This window comes from Myotis myotis, unplaced genomic scaffold (genome assembly GCF_014108235.1).
Source record: "Myotis myotis isolate mMyoMyo1 unplaced genomic scaffold, mMyoMyo1.p scaffold_m19_p_14, whole genome shotgun sequence".
NCBI lineage: Eukaryota > Metazoa > Chordata > Mammalia > Chiroptera > Vespertilionidae > Myotis > Myotis myotis.
The window spans coordinates 16,300,874-16,326,664 of NW_023416318.1; the positions used below are offsets into that span (position 1 = coordinate 16,300,874).

Consider the following 25,791-nt stretch of genomic DNA (forward strand, 5'->3'; position numbering starts at 1 on the left):
GAGCAGAGAATCTTTTGGCCTGGGCTCCAGCTCGCATAGATGAAGAGTGAGAACTCACCCTTGCATGCCAACCAAATGCCACTGTAATTAAAAACAAACCTTTGGAAATAAAGTATTTGGAAATTATTTCAATTCCAGCACACTCACAATTGCATCAATAGTTGCAATTAATTCATTTGGTCGCAAGATTTTTTTTTTTTAAGCCTTCTTAGCCAGAATTTTACTTTTTGTTTAAGGAGGTCCAGATAAACATAGAAAGCAGCAAACTAAAAAGGAAAAATATATGTAATGGGGCATAAAGTTCCAGAAACTCCAACACATTTATATCAGCACCACACATCAAACCTTCTAAGATGGCAGCACTGAATTTAAAAAATGCAAAATTGCATCATTTTGATGATGCCAAATGATGGACTGAACTATTAAATGCATCTATTTTGTTTAATGGCTTCATTTATTTTAATAACAAAGGGAAACTAGATTTTACAGATGAAAGCTTTTTTTTTTTTTCCATGGCTCCAATGCAACTGGGATTTAAACAATCTGTGGTGTTATCACCAATATGTGATAATGGCTGCTCTCTGGAGCCCTATCTGATAACATTCTATGTGCACTGGAAACCTACTCTGAGAAACTCTACCAGCGTACCCCCATTTTAAGAAGGCATGATTGGGGTGTCAGGGGTCTCCTGATTGTTCCATGATTCTTTTCTCTGAATGGATGCATGTTCAGTAAAGTGTTTACTGTGGAATTACTGGAGCAATGGGATTAACTCACTAAAGATTTATTATAAATGAGGCAGGGAAGTGCTGCTCATGTGATTTCAGGGATAAGAAAATAATCGCATACACCTCTTTTTCCACTGTTCAGAAATCTGCCTACAGGGTTTAGTATTTTTTGAAAATCAAAAATAAATAAAGCATTAGCAAGTAACTTCACTTTAATTCTTGTTTGATTTCTCTATTATATTATACTACACTAGAAGCCTGGTGCACGAAATTTGTGCAAGGATAGGCCTTCCTTCCCCCGGCTGCTGGCACCGGCTCCCCTCTGGCACCCTTGACTCAGGTTTCTCTTGCAGCCCCAGCTTTTGTCCGGAAGGTCATCAGGAAGGACGTCCAGCCTAATTAGCATATTATGTTTTTATTATTATAGAAGAGAGCTATGGTGACTCAGGAAACCAGAAACTCATCAAAATCAATTTCCATAGGAACAAAAGACACCTCCTAAAGACCTACCTGTCAGCCACTAAAACACCCCCATTTATTCAGAATGTATAGCTAGTTTCAGGAAGGAAGGGAGGGAAGGAGGGAAGGAGGGAAGGAGGGAGGGAGGGAAGGAGGGAGGGAAGGAGGGAGGAAGGAAGGAAGGAAGGAAGGACAGGAGAGAGAGAGGGTGAGAGAGAGAGACATTTGGCCCACTACTAGTAAAAATTCTAGTGAGATGGCACAAACCAAAAGTCTGAAGTGGTGTTTTGTTTTGTTTTTAAATGAGAGCCATACCTCGAAACTCTAGAACACAACAGATGCACCGTGCCAGCCACACACAGGATGTGGAGTGATTTCACAGGCACTGCCTTGGCCCACAATGGCAGCTCGTGATTAATGACTGCGTCATCCTTGGCCCTGCCACAGTCAGGCCTGGGGTCTGGTCCTGACACACAGCCTCCGTCCGCAGCCAATCAGCAGATGTAAGCACACAGGCCCTGTCAGGTTGACATATCATTCCTTCGACAGTGTCAGTGAGTATTAATGTTCAATTATCTGTCCTGGAAATGACCTGCGCCTTTATGCATTGTGTGATTGCTCACAGGGCACTCTGGTAAGCCCAAAGACAAGGGCAAAGATGGCCCCAATCAACCAGCGACTGGGCTGGCTTTCCAACACTGTCGTGCCATTGCCTGGCAGTACTAAACAGGAGGCTTATTTTTAGTTCTTTTCCTAAAACATATTTGAAAGACCAAAGAACCATCTATTTATCATCTATCAATATATCTATCTATCTATCTATCTATCTACCTACCTATCTATCATCTATCTATCTTCCTTTCAGCATGTATCTATGTCAATAGTCCTTGATAGTTAGAGAGACTTCAAATGAGTCCTCTGTGACTTGCCCATCACACTGAGTCAACCATTCTTTATGTATGACAATGAGCTGTTCATTATGTGTGCGGGTGCGTTTTTACTTCGCGAAGCCAGATGTATATCATTCACCATCAAACCCAAATGACAAGAGTAGACTCTCTGGAGCAGTGTCATGATCAATTCAACTTCAGCTCGAGGATCTAAAGGAATCTGCTCAGCCAGCCAGCCCTCCTTCCCATCGTTAAAAACGAGGCCTCTGGCAGGGGATGATTTGAGAAGCATACCTACCTGAGATCATTTTGCTTGTTAACCTTTACAGTTGCTCAAATATTTAAAAATACTGTGCTGATTTGTTGAGGTTAAATTAAAAATCCCCCCTTTCCCATATATATCATGGTGAAAAAAAATTTCATCTTAGCAGACAGCTGCATTTGCATGGTTTTCATTGAACTCACATTTAAAGGTTATCAATAACAAGTTTGCCAACTTCTCCTCCAACCAGCACTGAAAGATAATGTACAGTAATTGCACGATAACTTCCTCCGTAACCGAGATAAAAACGTGAATGCAATCTCAAGTTCACCAACCTACATGATAGTACAAACTTCAGAGGCCCAGATGGGGCTCCAGGAATTTTACCCATGATGCTAGTTTTTCAGGAATAGAAAATGCAATTATTTCTCTTGTGGAAAAACATTAAAAATTCATTATTTTTGTCATAATTTTAACATGTGAAAAGGAGGTTGATTATGAAATATACCTATTAAAAGTCTAGCCTGTCCTTGGTCACAGTGCGGTGCGGTGCCTAAAACTATTTCTACATGTCTTTTCAACTGTACTGTGAAAGTCCTTTTACCTTTTTTTCTTTTTCTTTTCTTTTTGGTGTGTGTGGTTGCATGTACGCGTGCTATGCTCTGCCTACTGAGTTCCCAACAACGATTTTTTCCAATTGACTTCCATTCTCCTCCAGCTCCCAATCCTACTTCTTGGACACTCAGCGGTTGCCTTTACCTCCTGGTCTGCTAAAATATCTGGGAGAATGGCACCTAAGACTCCCCTCTTCTCTATTTCTAAATCTCTCTACCTTCATCTTCTCCTGGTTCATACTTATTGCTAAACTCTTACTCTGAGCGGCCATCCCGTCACTCCCTACTCAACCCCTCCACTGCCTACTTGTCCTTGATCCTTGCTCTATTAATGCGTCCCCTTCTGTGTTTATTGTCAAAGGTCCCTTCTCTGTTGCCTAAGTAACCAATTAGGCTGTGTATTAACAGCTTGCATGGGACAAGCAAGACCATGAAAGGTGGCTGAATTCAATTCTATGTGTAAACATGTTCAAATTTCCCTTCTCCTAAAAATCAAAAAAGGAAAGAAAAGCCTTCCCTTCTTATTACCACTTCCTCAAGCTCCTGCCCTAATTATATCCTTTAATATATTTCCTCAAGCAACTGCAAAAGGGTCTAGCCTTGCTGTCGCATTGCAGCATCACCCGAATGCCTCAGAATACAACTTCCTTCTCGTTCAAAGGCCTCAAACAGTTCCTTGAAAGGTCAGAGATGATTTTCCCATCCCCGTGGCAGGCCCTCTCTTAGTCCCTCTCCTTCATAAAACTCTCAGGGTTTGGCCACCACTATTTTGAAACTTTGCTCATTGATCGGGTCAGTAGATATCATCAAGCATCTATGATATGCCTCTGAAGACCTGGAGATGAGAGACTAAATCCTGACCTGATGGGGAGGCAGCTCCTAAATAGAGTAACCATGATAAGTGCTCTGTATCAGATGACCCTCAGGTGCCATGGTTGTAGCAGCAGGGCCATTTCCTCTTTCCTGGGGAGGACCAGGAATGGCTTTCCCAAGCAGTGACAGATGAGATAAGATGTGAAGGATACAGAAGAAAGTGTGAAGTGGAGAAGGGGTCATGGAGGTGATGCATTCCAGATAAGGGAACAGCATGTGCAGCTGCAAAGAGTACAGGATCATTCAGCACCTACGGGGACGTAAGCCTTCAGGCTTGACTGCAGCCTGGTATAGGGAGTATGTATGGAAAAGGCAACAGAAGAGCCTGGGCTCTCAGTGGGCCAGTGTCAAAGCGTCCTTGAATGGCACGCCAAGGATGACATCCTGAGGGCAATAGGGAGATATCACAGGATTTTAAGTAGGGCGGAGACTTGGCCAAGTTTTGTTTTAGGAAAATCACTCTAATGGCGAAATGAGTGTACATAAGGGATCAATACTAGAGGCAGGGAGGCTGGTTAGGGTGACAAGCAAGCAGGAGTCTAGGCAGTGGGAGTGGGGCTGGAATGGCATAAGAGAATGGAGACCTGTTTAGAAGGGAGAACCATTGGGGCTCAGGGAGTGAGCGACTAGCTGTGAAAGGGGAAGGAGAGGGGACTTTCAGGGATGACTCCTAGGCTCCTGGTCAGAGCTTCTAGGTCCAGGGGGATGCCATTAACTGGGATGAAGGTGACAGGAAGGGGAACCAGTTTCAGGACCATGATGGATTATGTTTGGGGATGCCCTTTTTCACTTTCTTATCTTCCTTCTTTATCTTAGGATATTAAATAGTTGGGGCTGGTAGGGACCCCAGAGATCAATTCAGTCCACCTCCACATTTGACAGAACTCCTGCCTGCTACTCAGTCTCATTCTCTAGCCCTCCCCTCCCTCCCCCTCCACCCCGCCCTCCAGACATCCTTTAAAAATAGGGGGGAAATAAGCATTGCCCAATTCTATATTTGACCTCCTTCTTTTCTCTTTCAGGACCCTCTGGGTCCACGCCTCCATATACATACATCCCTAGCTTCAGTGGAGGTAACACCAAAGCCTCATGCGTTCACTCTAGTAATACAGTTCTAACTATTGGCCACATAACTCACGTGTATGTCCCACCAGCCCCAGAACCACACCATATCCCAAACTGAACTCTTCACCTTTCCCCAGACCAGTTCCTCCTTCTGACTTTCCGTCTCTGAGAAAGAGACTGCGGACACCATTGCTCACCAACAGCCTGACATGAAACAGGGAAGTGACCTCTGACGAACTTCTTTGCCAAATGTCCAGTCCTGAGTGGTTATGGAAATGGCATCTGAATCAGATGGACTTGAGTTCAAATCCAGCCCCTGCTTCTTACTGTGTTCCCTCAGGCAAGTCGTTTAATCTCTGTGTGAGACTTGGCTTTCTCATCAGTAAAAGAGCTGAGACCCCTTAGAGCAGCAGTTCGCAACCTGTGGGTCGAGACCCCTTTGGGAGTCAAATGACCTTTTCACAGGGGTCGCCTAAATACATCCTGCATATCAGATATCTACATTACGATTCATAACAGTAGCAACATTACAGTTATGAAGTAGCAGCGAAAATAATTTTATGGTTGGGGGTCACCACAACATGAAGAACTGTATTAAAGGGTCGCGGCATTAGGAAGGTTGAGAACCACTGCCTTAGAGGGTCATGGTGGGAATTCAATGAGATAAAGCAAGAAAGTGCTTAGCAGAGGCCTACCAAAGTGGGGCCGGCGTGGGAGCAGTCTGCCCCAGCAGGGAGGAGTATTTCATTCACTGACATTATTTAGAATTGCAGGTACATGGGAATAATAATAAATAGACACACTTTTTGTGATTTGATATTACTTCTAAATTCTCTACGTATGTTGCATCAAGGACAGACAGCTCTCAGGCCCACCTTGGCACATCACTTGCTCTCAGCATAATGTGACACACACACACACAGTGTGTCAGCATTAAGTATTCCTATGTATGAAGTGCCAGGTTTACCTCCCAAATATCTCCCACCCATTTGTTCCTTGGCACTCTCACAGCCACAGCCTTCCTACCTGAACTGTTCTAAGTGTCTCCTACCTGTTCTCCTCACTCTAGTTCTTTCTACCAACTGCACCACCAGTTAAAGCTCTGAGATGTGCATGGTTCCTTGCACATAGTAGAAGCTCAAAAACCTTTAATGGCCCAATGTACATTGTCATTCAAAGATAAGGATAGATGTAGCCTAAAGTTTAGCCACCATTTACGGTGGGGAAACATAACAAGCAAGTCTTTGAAAGCTGCTTTGTCCTGCTGTGTGGTGGGATTAGGCCATCACATCATGGAAACCATTCCAGCCACCTCTCCACAAGCCAAACAACTTAAGGTTTTCCTAGATAAGGGCCCTGCTTCATCTTGCTGCTGGTATAATCCCCTCGCTCTTGCTGCAATGCAGGGGGCAGAGCCACAGCGAGCTCTAAGCACAGCATGGCCCCCACGCAGGGACTCCACAGCCCTGGTGGTGCCATAGAGCAGTTGTGAGCACTTTGGAGTAAGTGTGGGAAAGGTGTGGCTCTGATGAGGTCCTGTGGACTTCCGCCGCAGTTCTCATCAGATTTCACCCACGGTGCATGCAAGACAGCTAGCTCCCAGAGCAGTAGCAACCCATCCCTGTACGTGTCGAGGTGCAGAAGTGGTGAGGCCCTATGGGTCAAAAACGAAGGCCCTGAATTTTCTCCCCTAGCCTCTACTTCATTAAGACGCTAAGATCTTCAGCCTTTCCCATCCCACCTCCTTCTGCGAAACGTTCCATCTGTCCAATGCGGGGACAATTATTAATTGTAGGGCCACAGGCAAACTAATTCCTTCATAACTAATAAGCTTTGAAAATCAAAGGGGATGATAGCCTGATTTTTGAAAATTCAAAGTGTGCTTACAGCCTGCTTTTTGAAAATTGAAATATATGCTATTTCATCGCATGTGTCTTCGTCCTTTTTACCGTGGAAATCCACCCCACCATGGACTCAATCACTCTCTTGAACTCTGAAGTGATGGATGTTGCAGAGTGCTCAGGGCTGCTGGTCCAATCCGAACACTTTTAGGGAGTGAGTCCAGCGCGCCTGTCGTCTGGGTAATTGATGATGTTTTCACTGCAAGGTGTGGGCCTGAGACCCACAGGGCTCAATGCGGGGAGTAAATAAATTGACTTGACTACATACATCTCTTACCCACGGCTCCTGATCCACATAAACTCATTACTGCCCGGTGTACTTCCGTATTATCAGGAGGGGGTGGCGATACGTATTTCTGCCAACGGTTAAAGCAATGCCTTTATTTTTATTTTACATTAGGAAATTAAACACTTGGTTTGTTGTTACAATTCTTTGCGAAAATCTGGTCTTCGCTCGATTCACAATGAATTATAAATGCCTGCACCAAAACAAAGAATCCTCCGCAATGCCTTCAGATGTTTGCCTCTCTTCCTAATTTTGATTTCTGGGTCCCATGGCTTCCATAAGAGAGAGCATGGCGGGGCACACACGTACTGTATTTCAAACAGAGATTTTATGTAAGCTTATTTTTATAGTGATTCCGAGAGGAGCTGCTCTGCTTTTTATCTATGCAAACTGGAAATAAAGTAGGCACCCTGCCAGCTCCCTGCCAGCGGGCCAGGCCCGGGCTGCCATGGGTGACTCGCACAATGACATCTAAGGGGTCCAGAAAAGAACCCTGACGAATGGCTTTTGGATTCCTTATGACCTTTGATCCTCGGTGACTTAGACCAAAATAAATGATCTGATTTCAAGAAACTACATCCAGCATGTGAACTCTAATGAGTGAGAGAATTTACCTGCTAAGCAATGATTAATAGGTACATGCTACTTACAATAATTCCTTAGATCTTAGACAAACTAGAGAGAAAATACTTTTCAGATGCTCACTTTTGAGAACAAATTCATCTTCCAGGACACTGTGAAATTTGAGAGTGCTCAGGGCAGATAAAGTCCACGAGGCAGCGGAAATACAAAAGGATTTCCTGGAGCAGACAGCAAGTTGGCGGGCAGTACTGGGAACAAAAGCATCTCTGCATCAAATGTGTGTATTGTTTCTGTACTTAGTGATTCTGCTCCTTTCTTACTGACAAAGGCCATCGGATCTGGAGGGCTGGAGCAGGAGTTTGGGGGCCAGCTCAGCACTGCACACGCGGCCCTCCCTCGGTGACAACCTCCACCAGTGCACACTGCCCCCGGAGCTCTGAAGCCAGAGGGGTGAAGGGAAAGATTCCGTGTCACTCAGCCTTCGGGACTACCTATTCTCCCACACTAAACACACAAGTGCGTTGTCAACAAAGCCCCAAAGGAAAAGTCTGTGTATCTGCAGAAACTTTCTGGGGATTAGAGAGACTCTAATACTCATTGAGGGCAGTGAAACTCCCTTGCACGATACTATAATGGTGGATAGATGTCGTACGTTTGTCCAAACCCATAGAATATACAACACCAAGAGTGAGCCATAATGTCAATTATGGACTTTGGGTGATAATGGTGTGTCAATGGAGGCTCATCAATTGTACAAAATGTACCACTCTGGTGGGGGACATTGATAATGGGGGAGGCTGTGCATCTATGAAGGAGGCTGTGCATCTATGGGGGAGGAAGCATATGGGCCATCTTCACCTCAGTTCTGCCGTGAGTCTAAAACTGCTCTAAAAAAAGAATGTCTATCTTTAAAGAGAAAGAGAAAGTTTGCTATTCAAGAGAAAGTTTTTGTACGTTGAAAAGGATCTGAATATTGGCAGAGGAAAAACAACAACACTTTAGTTCAATTGACATGGTTGAAAATAATGGGTTAAGTTTCCAAATCAAGAAAAAAAATCAAAATATAAAAATCAAAGATGGAGGAAAGCAATCATCTTCCCACTTAAAATCTGTCGTCTCATCCCTGTGCCCTAGACTCTTGCTCTGCAGAGTGTGGCCTGGGGCCCAGCAGCATGGTGCCCTGGCAGCTTGTGCAAAATGCAGCATCTCAGGACCCGCCCCTCTGAACCAGACTCGTCTTTAGAAAAAGATCCCCAGGTAACCCCAGTGAACACTAACACTCAAGAAGCACTCCTTTCGAAGGAGCAAATGTTCTGTAGTCATTTCCATTTTTAGATGGTAGACTTTCATTTGAAGTTACTACTTACACCTCAGTTAAATTTCCCAATGTGTGCTTTGCTAACTCTCAGGACACAGGTATTCAGAGGAACGCTGTGGCTATTAATGCTATATTGCAAACAAATTAAAATCAGGAAAATATCTTCTATTTACACTAAGCAATCATTCCACTGCTCTCCATCATATCCACCTGACCATGTTTCTGGTGAGTGGATTTATCACAATATCACCTTTAGATACTGATTTTCAAAACCCAGAGGCAGGCTGGACCATGTCTGCTTCATCGTAAGTAAAGAAGGAAGTGGTCAGTGTCTAAGTTTACTCAGCATAAGAAGGTAAAAGGACACCTCTAGCCAGCCCAACTCTCTTTGCGACAAAAGGCACCTTCTCCCCAAATTACCGGGATCAAGATTTCAACCCGCCATTTTACTTTGGTTACGAAAACCAGTTTTGGTCCCTGAAGCCAGGACTCCAGTCCATCTTGCCCCGCTCTCTGTTCATCTCCCTATCTCCAGTAGTCAACAAACCAACACACTTACGTTGTTTCTCTGGAAGTTGGTATTGGGAACAATGGATGGGAAAGGAAACACACTGAGGTGCTACCAAAGGCCGGCCCTCTCGTTCTCAGAAGGGAATACCTGCCGCTTAGATCATGAGAACAGCCCTAAAAATTCCACCTGCTGGGACCTATGGGACGCGTTACCCCTGTCAGTTCAAAGGAAAAATATAACATCTGTGGCCCTGAAAATTACCTGAATCATAATGCCATATCTGAATGGTACTTTACAGATTTTTCCAAAGGCTTTGAGCATCTACCCCCTTAATTAAATCTAATTTGGTTTCCAGCATAGAGTGTTATGGAGCATATTCACCTCACGATGCATGGAAGTTCAACATACATCATCTCCACCTTCCCACTCCTGCCTTATGAAGATGTTTCTGTGTGGGAACGTTCAACATTGATTTATGGTGCTATTGCAACAACTAAGCAACTAATCTTCCAGTGGAAATGTAACGCATAAGAACAACCTAACTGAAACATATAAATCCCACATATACTTAAAAAATATTAGTCTGTAATTTAATACAGCAGAATGATTCTAAGCCTATATAACCTTGCATGCGGAAGCAGTTTTTCAAGCATTAATACTTAAATGGGTCACAGACACCACATCTGTCATTCTGTCCTGAAGTCTATGAGGCACAACCAAGACTATGCTGGCCTATTGATTTTTCTAGCATTTGCTTTAATTTACTTAACCATTGAGAAATCCATCCGTACATAAAGGACAACTGTCCATTACGGCCTCATTTGCAGACATTCCTTTCCCTCGTTGTTGTTGGGTTTTTTGTGTGTTTTTTTGGTAAATATTTCCCTTAAATTGCTATGTGTTTACAGTGTAAAAACGAATTAGGAAAGTGCTCACACCTGTTTCTGTTCGGTAACTGCTGCACTGAGGTATATGTAATGTGCTTAAAGATAGAATAAATATCTAGACATTATTACATCTGTGTGCAAAGGGTGGTAAATTAGATCCTAATTACATTAACAGGGATTCTGCCTCCCAGCTTAAATTTTACATGAGCACTCTGCAAAAAATCCAAAAGCTCTGCTGTGGTTTCTTTATGAGCTGGTGATTACAGCTACTTCCTATGCGGTCACTAAATATTCTGTTTACAAATAAATGAAGAAGCTTTGAGCCAACTTGCCAGGGTAATAATCTATTTTTTTTTCTCCCCCTCCCTCTTCCCGACAAACCCTCGCCACATATGCATGGCAACAATCGGGAGCCCTGGCTTCATCTAATTACTCCATCACATCATTTCACAAATTGCCTTGTCGCTGGGGAGCCTAGTGCAAAACACGCTCACAGTGGGATTGCAGGCAGCAGCTTTCATTTACTACTCATTCCTTGTTAAATTAAACACGAAAACACCAGTTGTGTGAAAGAAGGCAAAAAGAATGCCTGCAAATGAGCCAGGCCAGCACAGCTCCCACTTACCATGTCACCAAATACATTGTTGGCAACAGGCATCTCGAACAGAAGGATCCCCTTGGCTGGCCCGCCCTTATTTCGATGTGGCTGTGACAATAGACCATCATCAAAAGGCCACGAGCAAATGGTCTGCTTCTCCTGAAAGTGAGCTAGCCCCCTCATCCATCAACAGGAAGCATGGGCACCTGGTGAAACATCTGATATCCTCAAACCCCTGTATCCTTCACTCTCCCTGCGCTATGAATGCCTGGCCATGATCCACCCACGAGGACATGGATTTGTATTAGATGAATGATGCTAAGCCCTTTGAAGGTATAAACAGTACACCATATTTCCATTCTGGCTGGAAAGAAGGAACCAGATTCCACTAATCTTGAAAAGTTCTCAAACGGAAAGATCATCAATCAAGTTCATACAGTATGAGATGATTTCCTTTTAAGTATTAATGCCTTGCATGTTTCTGAAACACATCAAGATAAATGCTCACCCATCTCACTACGGATGTGGGTGGGAGGAAAAGAGTGTATGGTGGGTGACATTACGAGAGGGCGTGAACCTGAGGTTACAGCCCTGGAAGCTGATATTTTTATATCAACAACTAAACGCTGCCACTGGTAATTAAGGGTATTTCTTTGTAGCTCGGGAGCCAGCAGGGTCAGGTACCATTTTACATCACAAACCAGGCCTTTATGCATGTAGATCTGCCAGCATTCTCTGCACAGGGAGGAGACGACATTAGCAGCAGCTGTCTCCCTGCTTTTACACTGAACATTCTATTCAGACAGACAGGTGGAGTAATTTAAAAGCCAACGTGGTGCAATTTCGATGTGACTAATGTCACTGCCTACTAAAATGCCACCATTACCACTGTTTATGGAAACATTACTAAAATTACATTTTATTCAGAAGAATTTTAGGATTCTGGTTATTACTAGCTTTGAAATGATCAGACCTCAGTGTCATACCCCAGAGTGGTGGCTTCATGCTCCAGGGGGTAGCAGTCTCCTTGGCGGAGGAAAAAAAAAACAGTCGGATTGTAGTTTCAAGAGTCATCAGGGCTGCATAAGCAGTTTCTTCTATCTCCATAAAGCAAATTAAAGACATAGCTCTTTGGCGTCCTGGCCATGTGACAGGCAAAAAAGCTTCAAGTAGCTAAATTCTGTGCTAGAGGTTTAGTAGGATTTGTCTGAGGCAAGCTTCCTCACCCATGAACTCCTATAAGACATTGTTAGTAACAGACAAGGGTAGAGACTTATATGTCTCCGTAAGGAAGGAGGGACAGTCAGTGTTCAAAATCTGAAATTCTAACAATGAATAATTATCACAAATGTACAAAATATCAATAGTTGTAGCTGTGCCATTTTTTTATGGGCAGATCTGTTTGGAAAAAGAACCTAGATAGGAAAGGCCCCCCCCCCCCCTTGACCCTTAGTTGCCAATAACCATCAGATGGCATTATGGAGATTTTGGCACAAATATCTGGCTCACATTTTTATTTAAAAAATACTAATTAGCTAACTTGTGGAATGAGATTATAATTATACTTTTGAACTCCCACAAAGCAATTTGATCTGCTCTGTGTAAGAGGCAACGTGGTGGAAAGCACATAGAAATGCAAGTCAGGAGATCCTGGTTCCAGCTCAGCCAGTTCCTAGCTTTTGACCTTGAAAAAAAAAAATCATTAACTTCTCTAAACTTCATTTTTGTCATCCAGCCTACCTTACAAGATTATTTTAAGAATCAAGGGTATGTGAAAATGTTAAACTACAAAGTACCATAGAGACACATAATTTTATTTAGCCTTTTGATCAAATTTTCTGCAGCTATTAACAGGACAGAATAATCCAATGTCAAACTAGCCAAGCAATTAATAGATAATTAAAAAAACAACAACACATGATAAAAGCAAAATTATGTAGGCAGGAGAGAATTTCACTTTTTCTTTTTTTAAAAATGGTATCATAAATATGTATTATAACTTTATTAAAATGAAAAGAATATTCAAAATACAACAAAAATGGATAAAACCTTTTGTCTAATACTGTACACACAATGCAGTAATCAGTGCACTTTAAAAAAAAATGAAATCAAGTCATTTTTGTAGAGTTTCTCCCCCAAGAAGTTTGGAAATTGACTTTCCTTTATAAGTAACAGATAGGAATTATTTCTACACGTCTATAAACTGCAATAGAAATGACATGCACTCATTAATCTTTCTTAAGATGAGTGTCCCCATGATGAGACGGCACCTCCTGGCCTCTGGACATCCTGAGAACTTCCTAGACTCTGGAATCTCAGAGGTCACCGAGTCATGGGAGACCACGTGAGCTCTGCAAGGATGCTAGCAGCAAAATTAATGTGAAAACTGATAAAACCCAACCACAGAATATTACAAACTGAGAAGCAAAGACAACCTAGAAGGTGCCCTAGGTACTGACACCCTTTCATGTAGGTGTGCAAAGAGATAACACCGGGAGAACATTCCAATACAAGTAGTTAAGTCAAACCAAGGTCTCCATTTTAGAATATTGTGAATAGCATATTTAAAAACCTAGTCGTTTGTACTTCATTTAAATATCAATTCATGTAAGTTATGTGTATTTATAATACTAAGTTGAGGCCTATCTTTTCTTTATAGTGTTCAAAGATAGAGCAATACATCCTACATAGGGACCCACACCCACTGGGGCTATAATTTACTGTGTGAAGGTGTTTTGCAAGGACAAACCACCACCACCACCAACAACAAAAATACCAAGGCCTAGAAGGTCTTTAACATGTTAGAAAATGGCCTGGCCTAACTCTTTCAGCTACTCCTTTGCTCTTGGAGACTCCCCATAGGCCCACCTGGATCAGGTGGCTTCTCTGAGTTCCCCAGGACTTTCTCCTGCTCTGGACACACTGAAGTGAGTACTGAGTCCACTAAGCAAGTCAACATTGTCAGGCTCAGGACTCTGCGATGCAGGGACAAGCAGTCTTAAAACACTAGCACCCGGTGAGTAGCAGTCATTTTGATATGAGTCCACATAACTATCATTACAAACCCGGAGCCTGAATAAAATAATTTTTGCTGCCTCATGGCATTCAGGATAGCATAGGTAACCTTGGGCCATGACCGAGAGGGTTTTGTGACCCAAGCCACAGACCACTGCCATGTGGTCTCCACTATCTGCTTACCCTCTGTTTGGCTTCCGTAAGCAGGAATGGAAAATTAGAACCCTGAACGTGGAAGTAAAAAGGATACATCTTCCTCACAAGGACTGGTACAGATGGCAGGGGTTCTGAGAGAGCTGCCCTACAGAAAAACACCCCGGTTTGGAGGGACATGCCTGCACACAGTCATGCTCACACTTCTGTAAGAAAGACTGAGGTGTGATGAGGACATTTTCAGCTATCTCAAACCAAGTCTCCTAAAGGCCATGGCATATAGATTTGCTTCTACTGGCAAAAGAACAACCAGCCAAGCCCGACCAAACCAAAACCTTGGGCCACCTTTCTAAAACGAAACCATCGGATTCTCTCTCCACCAAACCTTCACACTTTAAAGCCAAGTACCTTCCCTAGGCATCTTAAACACCGAGACAGCGACAAGCCAGCTTACGTCACATCGCATTCCTAAGGGGTGGACTGAGTTAGTTTGTGAAACACACTCACACACATCTACCCAATGCTCCGGTTTTAATCTGAGAGATAAATTGAGCAGGAGCAGTTGCACGTTCATTGACCGAGGTTGATATTTTATCTTGCAAAATACATCATCACTAAGAGGAATGAGAGGAAGACACGATATTGATATGTGCTTTGAAGTATAAATGGCTGGCTAGTGTTCAAAGAGCTACGTGCATCAGCAACCAGCAACTTAATAAATTGTGCTTCTATGGGCACTTTCGTTTTGAACCTAATCCTTTATTTAATTAGCCCGATTAAGAGGATATCAGGAAGCCAAACTATAGCGTATTTTTTTACTTAGCCTTGGAAACCGAGGGAAGATTTTAGAATAATCTGACAAATTGCCAGCCAGACTCTCCACAAGTCCCTTACAGAAGGGGCCAATCATCGGTAAAACGAACCAACCACTGGACTGAGCACAAAAATCTCAACCACACCCCGAAAATAACAGAGCGCCCCAGTCAGAGCTCATCTGCTTGTGAGTTCTATAAACCTGGACAAACGGGCGATTTTAAAGTTGGACATTTGTTTTTACTTTTGATTGTTTTCTTTCCCGCCATGCCTCCTCTTCCAGGGACTGTAATTACCCCGGGTCAGAGGGGCATCACCGTGATGGGGAAGAAAGGCTGGGGCGAGGGGAAGGAGGTGTGTGGACGGCTGGGCGAGAGCTCGGCAGGTCACTAATGGCCTCTGGGGCAACAACTTGGAGAACAGGCTGATGCTTCGCCTTTGATCTTCTAATTCACAATGATCATTAGTATTAACTCCGATTCTTCTGGGTGAAGAATTCCAGCTGTAGCCTTTTCAGTGTACCTGACCTAAGAAAATTCATCACCCATCCCATTAGGATTTCAATAACCCGCTCAGAAAAAGAAAAAGGCAGTTGCCCCAGAATCCAGAAACCACCGCTTCATTATTAAAACAGAGTTTTGATGATGTACATCACAGAAGAATGAGGGCATTCCAGTATTACCCCCAAGTGATTAAATAATCTATTCCATTTTCCTCCAGGGACAGATGATTTCCAATGGGGCGGGGGGGAGTCAGGGTTCCTATCAAATCAGTGGGTGAAATAGGCTATCTCCTAAGGAGCTGAGATCTTTGAAAATTAAAATGCAGGGATGTGTGATCTGAGCCTGGGTTGCTTCCAGCAAAGCCTGGCTGTGACCCATCATCATGACTAAGGCCTGTGAAGGGGAAGGACAATGCCATGCACTGGAAAAAAGAATAACTGCAAAGATATTCTTCTTACAGATTTGAGAGAGCTCATTTTTCCATTGGTACATGGACATCTGGAAGGTGTCCTTCATACTAGTTTTCATACTAGTTTTCAAGTCTCCTAATTTAATAATCCATCTGCAGATAACATATAGTGAGGAAGGAGTCAAGTGAGCTGCTGTCTCCACCAACCGCCTTCCTTGGCTCAAGAAGATAGGTTAGGCCTCGTGTGAAGGTCATACTTTGTACTACCCTGCAGGCAAGAATTCCAAAACATAGTCTTCCCGTTTGCTACCTCCTTAGGACGAATGGTAGCTGAAGGGACGCTAGCTGGTAAGACATAAGAAGAAGATTCATTGTTAAAATTGGCCAACTATAGAAATGAGGATCAGAGAGAAGTAGAAATGGGAGGAGAGGAGCAAATGCCTTCTACTCTGTCCACATGCCTACCCATCTACCTTTTGATTCACATTGTGCTCGCCTGGATCAGCAGAATGGGATTATCTGCGTATCAATTAGGAGGACTTTTTCATTGTAAAAATAATTCCTAATGTTTACAGAGTAATTCTTCCAAAATTGCAAGCAGGGATATCACACTATGATGTCTCCAACCAATCTTATTACCAAAAGCAAAACCAATGAAACAACATCTGTCTCTTCCAGAGCATTCAATTCCCAATTCAATTCCATTTACTCCATCCTTAGAATGGCAGACCCACAGGGCACTTTTCATCTAATAGTGTTTCTATGGAAACGCCATCCTCAACCTGGAAGATTCTATTGACCCTCACATTGACTTTATCCGAATTGAGAAAAGAAAATCTTATAATTAAGAAACTGAGACAAATTTGGCTACAAACAAACAAAAATTCTAGGCTCTCAACTCACAAAAACAAACAAACAAAACTAAACTAAATAGCAAATTATGTGTATCTGACTTGCAAACAAAGTTTGTCTCTATAGGATCCTCAATATCAGTGAAAGAGTAGGGAATCCAAGAGAATGCGAATGAAAATCAATTCTCCTTGAGGATCACCTCCCTCCTGGTCAATGCCAACCAGATGCGCCACTCCTTGAATGGTTCCTTCCCCTGAATCTGCAGGGATGCATTTTAACAACCTCCACTCTTCTAACTTTCAGGATTCTTGGGACACACAGCAGCTCAATGAAGGAAAATATGTCACTGCATATTTTAAATAAGAACCATATTAACCGCTTTTCTATTTAGATTATATTTAAACCTGCAATATGTTAGGGTGGCGGGGGGGAGACTTGATTTTTACCTTAAACATTGTATTTATTCCTTCTCCTCATTTTCACCAGGGCACTGTGTAGCAAAATAACCGCTAATATGAAAAACACATCCAGCTTAAACATTACAACAGGTTATATTTACAGTTGGAATAATGCCCTTCAGAAAGGAAAAGAAACCTTGACGTGGCGTATGCCCCTGAACTGTCTGTCACTCTATAGTGACTAATATGGCACTATTAAGTACTTTTTAATTGTTTGCAATAATTTGTCTTCAGGCAAACGCAAGCATTTCAATTAATAAGTGCTTTTATTTTTTTTTTCTAATTCTCTTTTATTATCTACATGTCAGTCTTTCTTTTCAATCCCAGGGAATAGTTTCTTTTTAAGAGACCTTCTCTAGTTAGCAAAACTGGCAAATGCTCAACTAAGTAGTCAAGCTGAAAATTTACATCAGTGAAATTTCTTTTTACCCCATAACAACAATGTTTAAAATCTGTTCCTTTTTCTTTCATTGTTTCCATTACGCACACGTATGTCCAGTTGAGCTTGCTAGAGACTGTGAGTCCAAGAACGAAGCTTGAGCTCTCTCCTTGGAGTAGTCAAATGTGCTACTGATTAAATCTACCTGTGGGTAACCAGAGAACAACACATTTTCTTATGCAGCTGGGGTGCAAATCCAGAAGGTTTTCTAAAAAATTCGGGGCCTATTCCACTGCTCTAACACACAAATGCTTCAAAGCCCTTTCAAAGGCAGATTTTGTTTTCAACTGAATAAGCCCAATGAAAAGATTGACCCATTTATTTGAAAAAGAAAACAAATAGCAATTTGCTTTTAAAGAAGTGTGTGAGGTTTTGTAATATGTCTTTGGCATTTAATAGATTGGTTTTTACAGTTTTCTAATTAATTATTATTGTGATTGTTTCAATTAGCCAGCTTCCATTGCTCTTTTATATCTAGCAAGATTTAAGAAAAATTTTCTAGATAAGTTGCATTAATCATCGAGCAAGAATGTGTTACATTTAAAATTTGTACAGTCTTCCAAATGACCTGTGCATCCCTGGAGACCTCTCAGAACTTGAAATGAAGTTGCTAAAGGATTAGTACTGAGATGTCAGTAGTGACCCACATTGGGACAAATCACAACAAAACGCTATAGGTTTTTCCATAGAACTTATTATAATCAGCTCCTGACTATAAATATTACCTAAGCAGTCTGTACCCTCCTTCAAGAAGTACAACAGGACAAGGAGAAGGGTGTTCCTTGTAACAGGAGATCTATTTGCTCTTGCAACTAGAGAAAGGGGAAGGAAATCTTTCTCACTGGGGAAAGAGGGAAAAAATTTTAAATATACCTCCTACCTTTGCTTTTTAGATGATATTATGAGAGCACTTTCTTTTTAGAGACCATTATCATTATCAATATTTTTGTCTGAGTAGATGGCAGTGGAATGGGGCTGGAGCATGTGGAACTATCCAACAAACCACGAGGTGATGTCTATGAGCATCCATAGAGAGCCAGGGAGACATGGAAATGGGTTCCCCTTCCAGGGTAGCGATACAGGCCAGAACAGACCCCGACACTGAAGGAAATCGGGCAGTTCAAGAATAACTCCTATCACAATCATTCCAATAATAGGTACCACTGAAAGTGTTGCAATGCAGGTAAAGTCATGCTGGCTGTTAAAAGGAATTCTTTGTTTTTTAAAGGAGGTAATATAGCTCTCTGCAAGGTCCTTCACAAGGATATAACCTAGGAAACCTGATGGATGCATAAAAGAACTTGCTTCTCTCTCTCCTGCTTCTATCTGAACCAATATTTGATTATATTTTATTCAGGGGCACCTGAGCTGCAAATAAAGCCAACGCTCCTTTGCCGATTGAGATGGAGGTTGACAAAATCTATTCATTTTTTTCTGTTAGTACAGGAAATAGAAATATTCAGGGTGGGCCTGAATTTGGCCCCTCCCCATGCTCATCCTCCAGCTCAGGCTAGCTGGTTAGCACAGGTGATGAAATATTAGCAGGGTTGCATCAGCACTATTGACCAACTACCACTTCTCATCTCCTGCTGGCTTTAAAAGGCCCCTAGACCGTAGCGCCCCATCTCCCCTTCAGTAGTACCTGATAGTCCTCAGTCACAGATGTGCACAAGGCAGGTCTCAAACTATCCACGTACAGCAACGAGTGTCAGCTAGGTAATGGCACCTGAATCAGATGGTAGGTAAACCTAATAGGATGTTAAAATCAGCTAAGCAATCTAAATCTTCCACTAACTACCAGCATTCACCAAGCCCTAAAGCTGATTCCAAACTGTCAACATCATCTAGTAACTGTTTGGAATCACCATGGGAAGAAATGAAGGGTGGAAACCAGTTTTTTTCAGTGACTCCTGCTGCTCTCAGTTTTTATTTTATTCACACGCTGGGTTAATGTATACCCTCGAGTGTTATTGGAGGCACAGCCTCTGTCCACAGGAGCAGCACCAGCGTGGCCTTCCACGTCCTGTTTGTCTCCCTGAATCAGAACAAGTCACCGAGGACCATGGCTTTGAGAGTGGGCCAGGGTGTAAGGGTCAACAGGTCAGGACACGTTTGTGACCATGCAAAATTAACTTTTAATACTTAAGAAAAATGTATGACTATAAGAAAAGTAAACTAGGCTAAAAATAGTAACATAAAAGGTTTGCTCCTAAGACTTTTAAAAGGCCAAAGATTCTTCGTCTTTGTTCATCTTAGGCTGGGCTATGCTACCACCTGTCTAAACCCATCTTTGTCCCTCAGAGCGAGAGTCTCAGTCCCCTGGGTCAACAATTTTGCTGATTTTTAAAATATAATTTTACTCATAAACTTTCTTTTTGTCTTCTTCCTCAGATGTCATTAAATCTGTATGCACTTCCAAAAATATCCACCGCAATATTATGATTATAAATATTTTGAACATGAAATTCATTCAGAACAATAACCAAACCAAACAAATCCCTCTGTGGCAGAAAGCCCCAAATCTCCAGTTTCTCACATCTCCAGGAGAATTCCTGCAGTGAAAACAGCAATACTCACACAGACAATATAAACTGTTACCCGGCTTGAAAAGCCACCAGGGACTACACAGGAAGAGCTGCCTCTATATTGCTGTTTTCCTTTACAGTTCTAAATACAGGGGCCACTTTCACTGCGCAGCCCTGACTCACAGGGGCGTTTGGGAATGGCAGCCAGTGCATTCACACCACTTAAAAGCAAATTATGTGCGCATCCTGCCATTGCAACAAGATTGGAATTTTTGCGGACCATTCGTTATAAAGGTCCGCGAAAGCATTAGAAGAAAGTAAGTCCTTCTCTCTGGGGTTTGTCTCACTTGCTTCTTACTGGGAGCGGGTTCTAAGTGCTAAAGAGGCACCCTGAGAGCAGCAACATCATTAACATGCATACTTAAAATCACAAGTGCACATGAACTCCTACCCCTTAGAACGAATGAAAGTTAACAACATTGCAATAGCGAACTTCAGATCAAACGCCTCATTGCGGGTAACGTCTTGAGGACATAAGTGCGGACACTTTTGTGGAAACTGTGGGAAGACAATGATTTATGAAATATTCCAGGTTCAGAGGGTTCACTTTTCCCCCATTTTTTTTTTCTATCAAAACTGTTTGTCCATATTTAGTTTAGATATGTCATTTAGAATCCACTTACTGTTAGATGCTGGAACAGCCACGCCCTCATGATATTTGTGGCTACTTTGGGAAAGATGCCACGCTTTTTGTGACGCTTTTTGTCCTTATCTGGATCATCATCGTCACCTGTGCTGGGGGAAGCTACACTGTTGTCCAAGCCATCACCTGCAAACATAGTGAATCAAATTTTGACTGATGCTACCTTGACATGCTTTATTCAAATAGTATGCCTTTGGATATAAACAAAACCAAAAGAGCAATATAAATGATTAATAGTTTATTTGGTACTGTTTTCTTTTCTTTTCTTTTCTTTTTTTTTTTCTAAGACAAAGAGAAAGAACAAGGCCTAGGCTCAAAAGCGGTCAGGTCTAAGGAACTTCTTCCAAAGAACCGTGCAAAGGTCAAAGGGAATGGAGGGAAATATCCAATCTCTCTAGCAGCTCTGTTGCCATGGTAATTATTCAAATGTGTGTAGCTGAGACATGTGAAGTGTAACTCCTTTTGGGGAGTTAAATATGGTGGAAGCCATTAGCAGAATTGGGCCCCTGCCTGGGTATTCAAATCCCACATGGAGTCATTGATGTCAACTTGGGAGAAGATGCATCTGAGATATCAACTATTTCCACAAGTGATCCATCTTGAGACTAAATTAGGCCAGGGAAATGTAGGTGATTTGTCATATATGCAGTTTTGACATAGGAATGCTTCAAATAGAATATAATTTTTCTTGTCATAGAAAGAGAGAATGAGTTCAGTAAGGGAAAACTCCCAAAATTGTTTTTTGATTAAAAAACAGTGACTATTTAAATCAAATAAAGTGATGTTAAATGAACAGTCCACTGGCATTATATTACCCTAATAATACAGACAGTGTCTAAAATTTCTTCTACATGTAAATTTTCTTACTGAAAAGTCACCTGCTTACACAGGTCTGTGTATGGGATCCTATTTTTCTATTGATTTTTGGTAGAACATTTAAGCTCCTTCTTCTCGAAAACATTTTGGCTTTGTGACACCATAAACTTTAAAATGTAGGATTTCTTTTACAATGTCATGTCTAATAAGAAAAAAAACATTTTCAGCCCATAAAATCACACTGTCCAAAATAAGTTATAAGGTACAAATGAAAAGGAAACACTTGGTGTTTGAGTGCAAAAGCTCAAGGAAAAACAACAGCAAACTAAACCCACTACACTGAAAAGTAGCTTCAAGCATGCGTCTCTACCCGGAGCCCCAGCTCTTGGTGGCAGCTGCTGGCTTTTAGAAAGGGACGGGTTGACCTGGGCCGGAAAGAAGCGCTACAGCAACAAGGCTTCACAACGAGGTAACAAAAGTCCTCGAAGCATATTCACTGGGCCACGAAAGTCCCTGGAGAGCAGCATGCGTAGCCCAGAAAGAACTGGGTACATTTTGGTGAGACACATTTCCCGGGGACTGTATGTTGCTCCATGAATTCCCAGAGTCCTTATTTCTAGTAGCCTACATATACGGCATACAAAAAGAATTCTCTCTTTTAATTTCAGTTGTTTCAGTCTAATCTATGGCAGTTATGTTATCATTATCAATTACAGCTGCCTCAGGAGACCCTTCCCCCAAGCCCCAACTAGCCTTGACTGGTACTGAGTTAAAGTTTTAAAACTTTGTTGGGTGAAGAACAGACCAATTTCAACACTCCTGCTATAATTGCAGCATAAGCCATGCTCCCCCCCAAAAAAATGCTTGCAGAACTTTTCAGAGTTTACTTTTCACTAATTTAAAAATCCATAAATTTAATTGTACTTAAAATCCATAGATTTTAGTTGAAGTTCCTACAGAATCCTAGCTGTGTTCTCAGCAGAAAGATCATAAAGACCCACAGTGCCAAAGCCCTGGGTGTATGGATGAGGACAGTGCTTGGGTTCCTGTTGGGGGACTTGCCCAAGGTCACCGGCCTGGGCTGGAGGCAGCGGGTCTGTGCTGAGCCAGACACTCCCATCCCTAAATCTGTACTCCTTCCATCCCACCCAACTCTTTATTTGCATAACCAAGTGTTTTATAAAGCGTCCCCTTGGATTTGCCTAACAAATTCTTTGTAAGTCCAGTATTTAAAGAGGCTTTTTATTCAGAGAAGCAATTCACCATATAAAATAACAATTCATTAAAGAAACATGAGCAAAGAAAACAACTCAACAGCATTTAAAATTTCAATGGGCTAATCCACTTGCAACAGGCAAAAGGTAACCAAGGAAAAGAAGCATATTACTCGATCATTGATTAAAAATGAAAAGCTTCTAACCTAACCACACAGTCTTTCACCACCATGATTGTTTGCCACCTTTAAAAAGAAAAAGGAAAAAAAATAGCCTTTCTATCCATCTCCAAACCCCCTCAGATTAATTTAGCAGGCAATGCCTAGTGCCTGCCTAGAAGAGAATTCATTGATAATTTATGGAAATATCTACTATAATCCAGCGGAGATGACTTTTTTCCAGCTTTGTGCATCAATAGATAATCAAGGCCTTAAAGCAGCCTTAGCTTCCCATTACCTCGGGCAAAAGAATTCCTGAAAGCGTGCCTTGAGGGCACCTGAATTATATACTCCATTAGGAGAGGAAGGCTTTCTGCATTCCATGTGTAACACTCGCCAGAACCTTTCCTGTTTATTTCTGCTGTATGAAAGCAGAAGCATTAGGAGCAGAGTTTTTTAAGTGAAGACTTATGTAGATACAATGGAGCAACCTTTCAAGCCGGAGCCAGATCACCCCCTTCAGTCCCTGCCAGTGACCTCTCCCGAATAAAAGGTTTCTATTACATCATTAGCTCAAGCCAAAAACAGCCTTGGCTTAACGCACAGTTTGTTCTTCCTACTGTTTTTAGGCAAATACAGCTACTTTACTCCCATCTGGGAGGGAAATTACACTGCTGGGTTGTAATCTAAGACAAGATTTTCATTGGAAGCAAATGCTTTCAATCCAGTGTAAATACTGGTGCATGTTCAGAAAAGCCTAAAATAATAAACCCTGCTCCTTCCCGACACAAGTTAGGGAAATGGAGAAGATGGGGACCCAGAAGAGAGCATAATAAAACACACTATTCTAAAAGCAAACACTTTCGTAGATTTTAATAAATTGTTTAACCTCCCCCACTTTTTAAAAATTGAAAAAGGATCTCGCCACGTTCCCGCTTCCGAGGGCCGTCTACATGGTCAGTTGTACCTTTAGCATATCCATTCACGCTGCAATTGGATACAGTCACCTCTCTGCGGTCTCTGGAGGATTTATTTCCTTTTTTTATTTTTAAGATCACTAAACAAACTTGGAGAACCGCCGGCCGACCACACGGCAGCAGGCCGCAGCTCTGAACCACATTTGTAAAATGTCAGCCGTGACTTCATTCCTGGAGCTGACTTCTCCTGCCGCCAAATGAAGGCAAACTGAAAAGGTGGAAATAATCATAAAAATGATGCTAGTCCATAAACAAGCTTACAGCCTCATTAGGATAGCAGTAGGCTCCAGTGGGTGATTTATGCTCGTTTTGCTGATGCTATGAGGAAATGCCATAGGGCGACTTTGGCCAATCGCTAATGGTTTCTGACAGCTTCTTAGCAACTAGTGCAAGCAACGTTGTGGCGTTTGCTAGTGACAGAAACCGAAAATGTCATATTATCTGCCCATGTGTCATGAAGTCCGTGTGGCAATTAACTAGCAGGCCAGTGACTGAGGGGCAGGAGGCTCCTGAAAATGGCCTTTGGCTATGCAGAGGCAGCCGGCGCTGGGCGCAGACCGGCTGCTCATATGCAACATTCTAATGCAGAAATCCACTTTCTTGCCACTTCCAGGCTCTGATGGGGCCGGGCCACTCAAATCCCCCCCCCCCGCCCCAATCCCCCTCAGTGAAGTGAAACTCAAGGCTCCTCTCTCTCTCGGCCCCAGCTCTGGCTGTTCTCAGAAAGCGACCTGCTTTGATAGGAGCATCCAAATGGCTCCTTCATTGGCAATACCTGGATCTGTGCTTTTTGGACGTTGGATTCAAAGGTGCCAGCTGTTCTGGGGCTCCTCTCCCAAATGGGTCCGAAAGGACTGAAGATCACTGACGCAGGCGCACTGCCTGTCAGGTTGCTGGGAGCAGAGCAACTGGGTGCCGCAACAAGACACTGTTTTAAAAAACACCAGGCTTCTAACAAGAAGGGGGGGGGGGGGGAATCTTGGCCACACTTTTCCGTTTCCGAGCTATCAAAACCCTGCTCTATATGTCAAACTGTCAAGCCTTTCAGCGTGGGCCATTTGCCCTTTCAAATAATATTTAAGAATTGTTTTTACAAAATTTTATAGGCCATGGTCTAGTGAAAGAGGCCAACCAACAAAGAAAGGAATTTGTACTACAATTCGTCTACGGACAATTTCTTGCGAGACCTGGGCCTGTCCCTGCGGAGCGAGGCAGGTGACCTGTGGCAGCTCCCTGGCTGTCAGAGAGCTCAGATTTCAAACACGCTCAGCTCAAACACCCCGAGTCGCCTATTTAAGCATGCCCAGGCATTTAGACTGTGCTATCTCGTGCCTTTCAAGGCAGGATAAAGCGGCATTTATCGCATTCAGGCCATTCAATGGGTCAGACTGACCGTGTCAGCAGGGGCTCCTCTCCGGCAGGTCAAAGCCCTGCTCCCACTTTTCTCTCCCTCCTAACTCCCCCACCCCCAGGACTGCCATTCCCAAAAACCTGCCCCGAGCGAGCGAGGCAGAAACAAAACCCAGAAAAGTGCCTGAGATTGACATCCCCACCGACCGGCACTTCCCCCGTCAGCCGGCCAGCAGGTTTATAAATAAAATGAGGAGTCGGTCAGAGGGACCTTTATGTCACAGAGGCAAAGCTTCTAACGACGGGTCTGAACTTTCCGCTGCCGGGGCAAACGGGCGTGTAAGGTTGGGGACCCCCCCCCCCCCCCCCGTTTTGCTGGAAGTCGAACTGGAAGCCACCACAGCTGCAGGGTCCTTTCATCTACAATTTTGT

At 42.8% G+C, this 25,791-nt stretch overlaps 1 protein-coding gene across 4 annotated transcripts in view; it reads right to left on the reverse strand.

Moving 5' to 3' along the window:
* The window catches only part of MEIS1 (Meis homeobox 1), a 131,005-nt gene that overhangs the window by 37,031 nt on the left and 68,183 nt on the right, over nucleotides 1-25,791 (reverse strand). For all 4 annotated transcript variants that reach the window (XM_036334317.1, XM_036334316.1, XM_036334321.1 and 1 more), the window contains exon 8: nucleotides 20,825-20,970. In XM_036334317.1, the coding sequence (XP_036190210.1) occupies nucleotides 20,825-20,970 (146 nt within the window). The remainder of the gene's footprint in view (nucleotides 1-20,824; nucleotides 20,971-25,791) is intronic.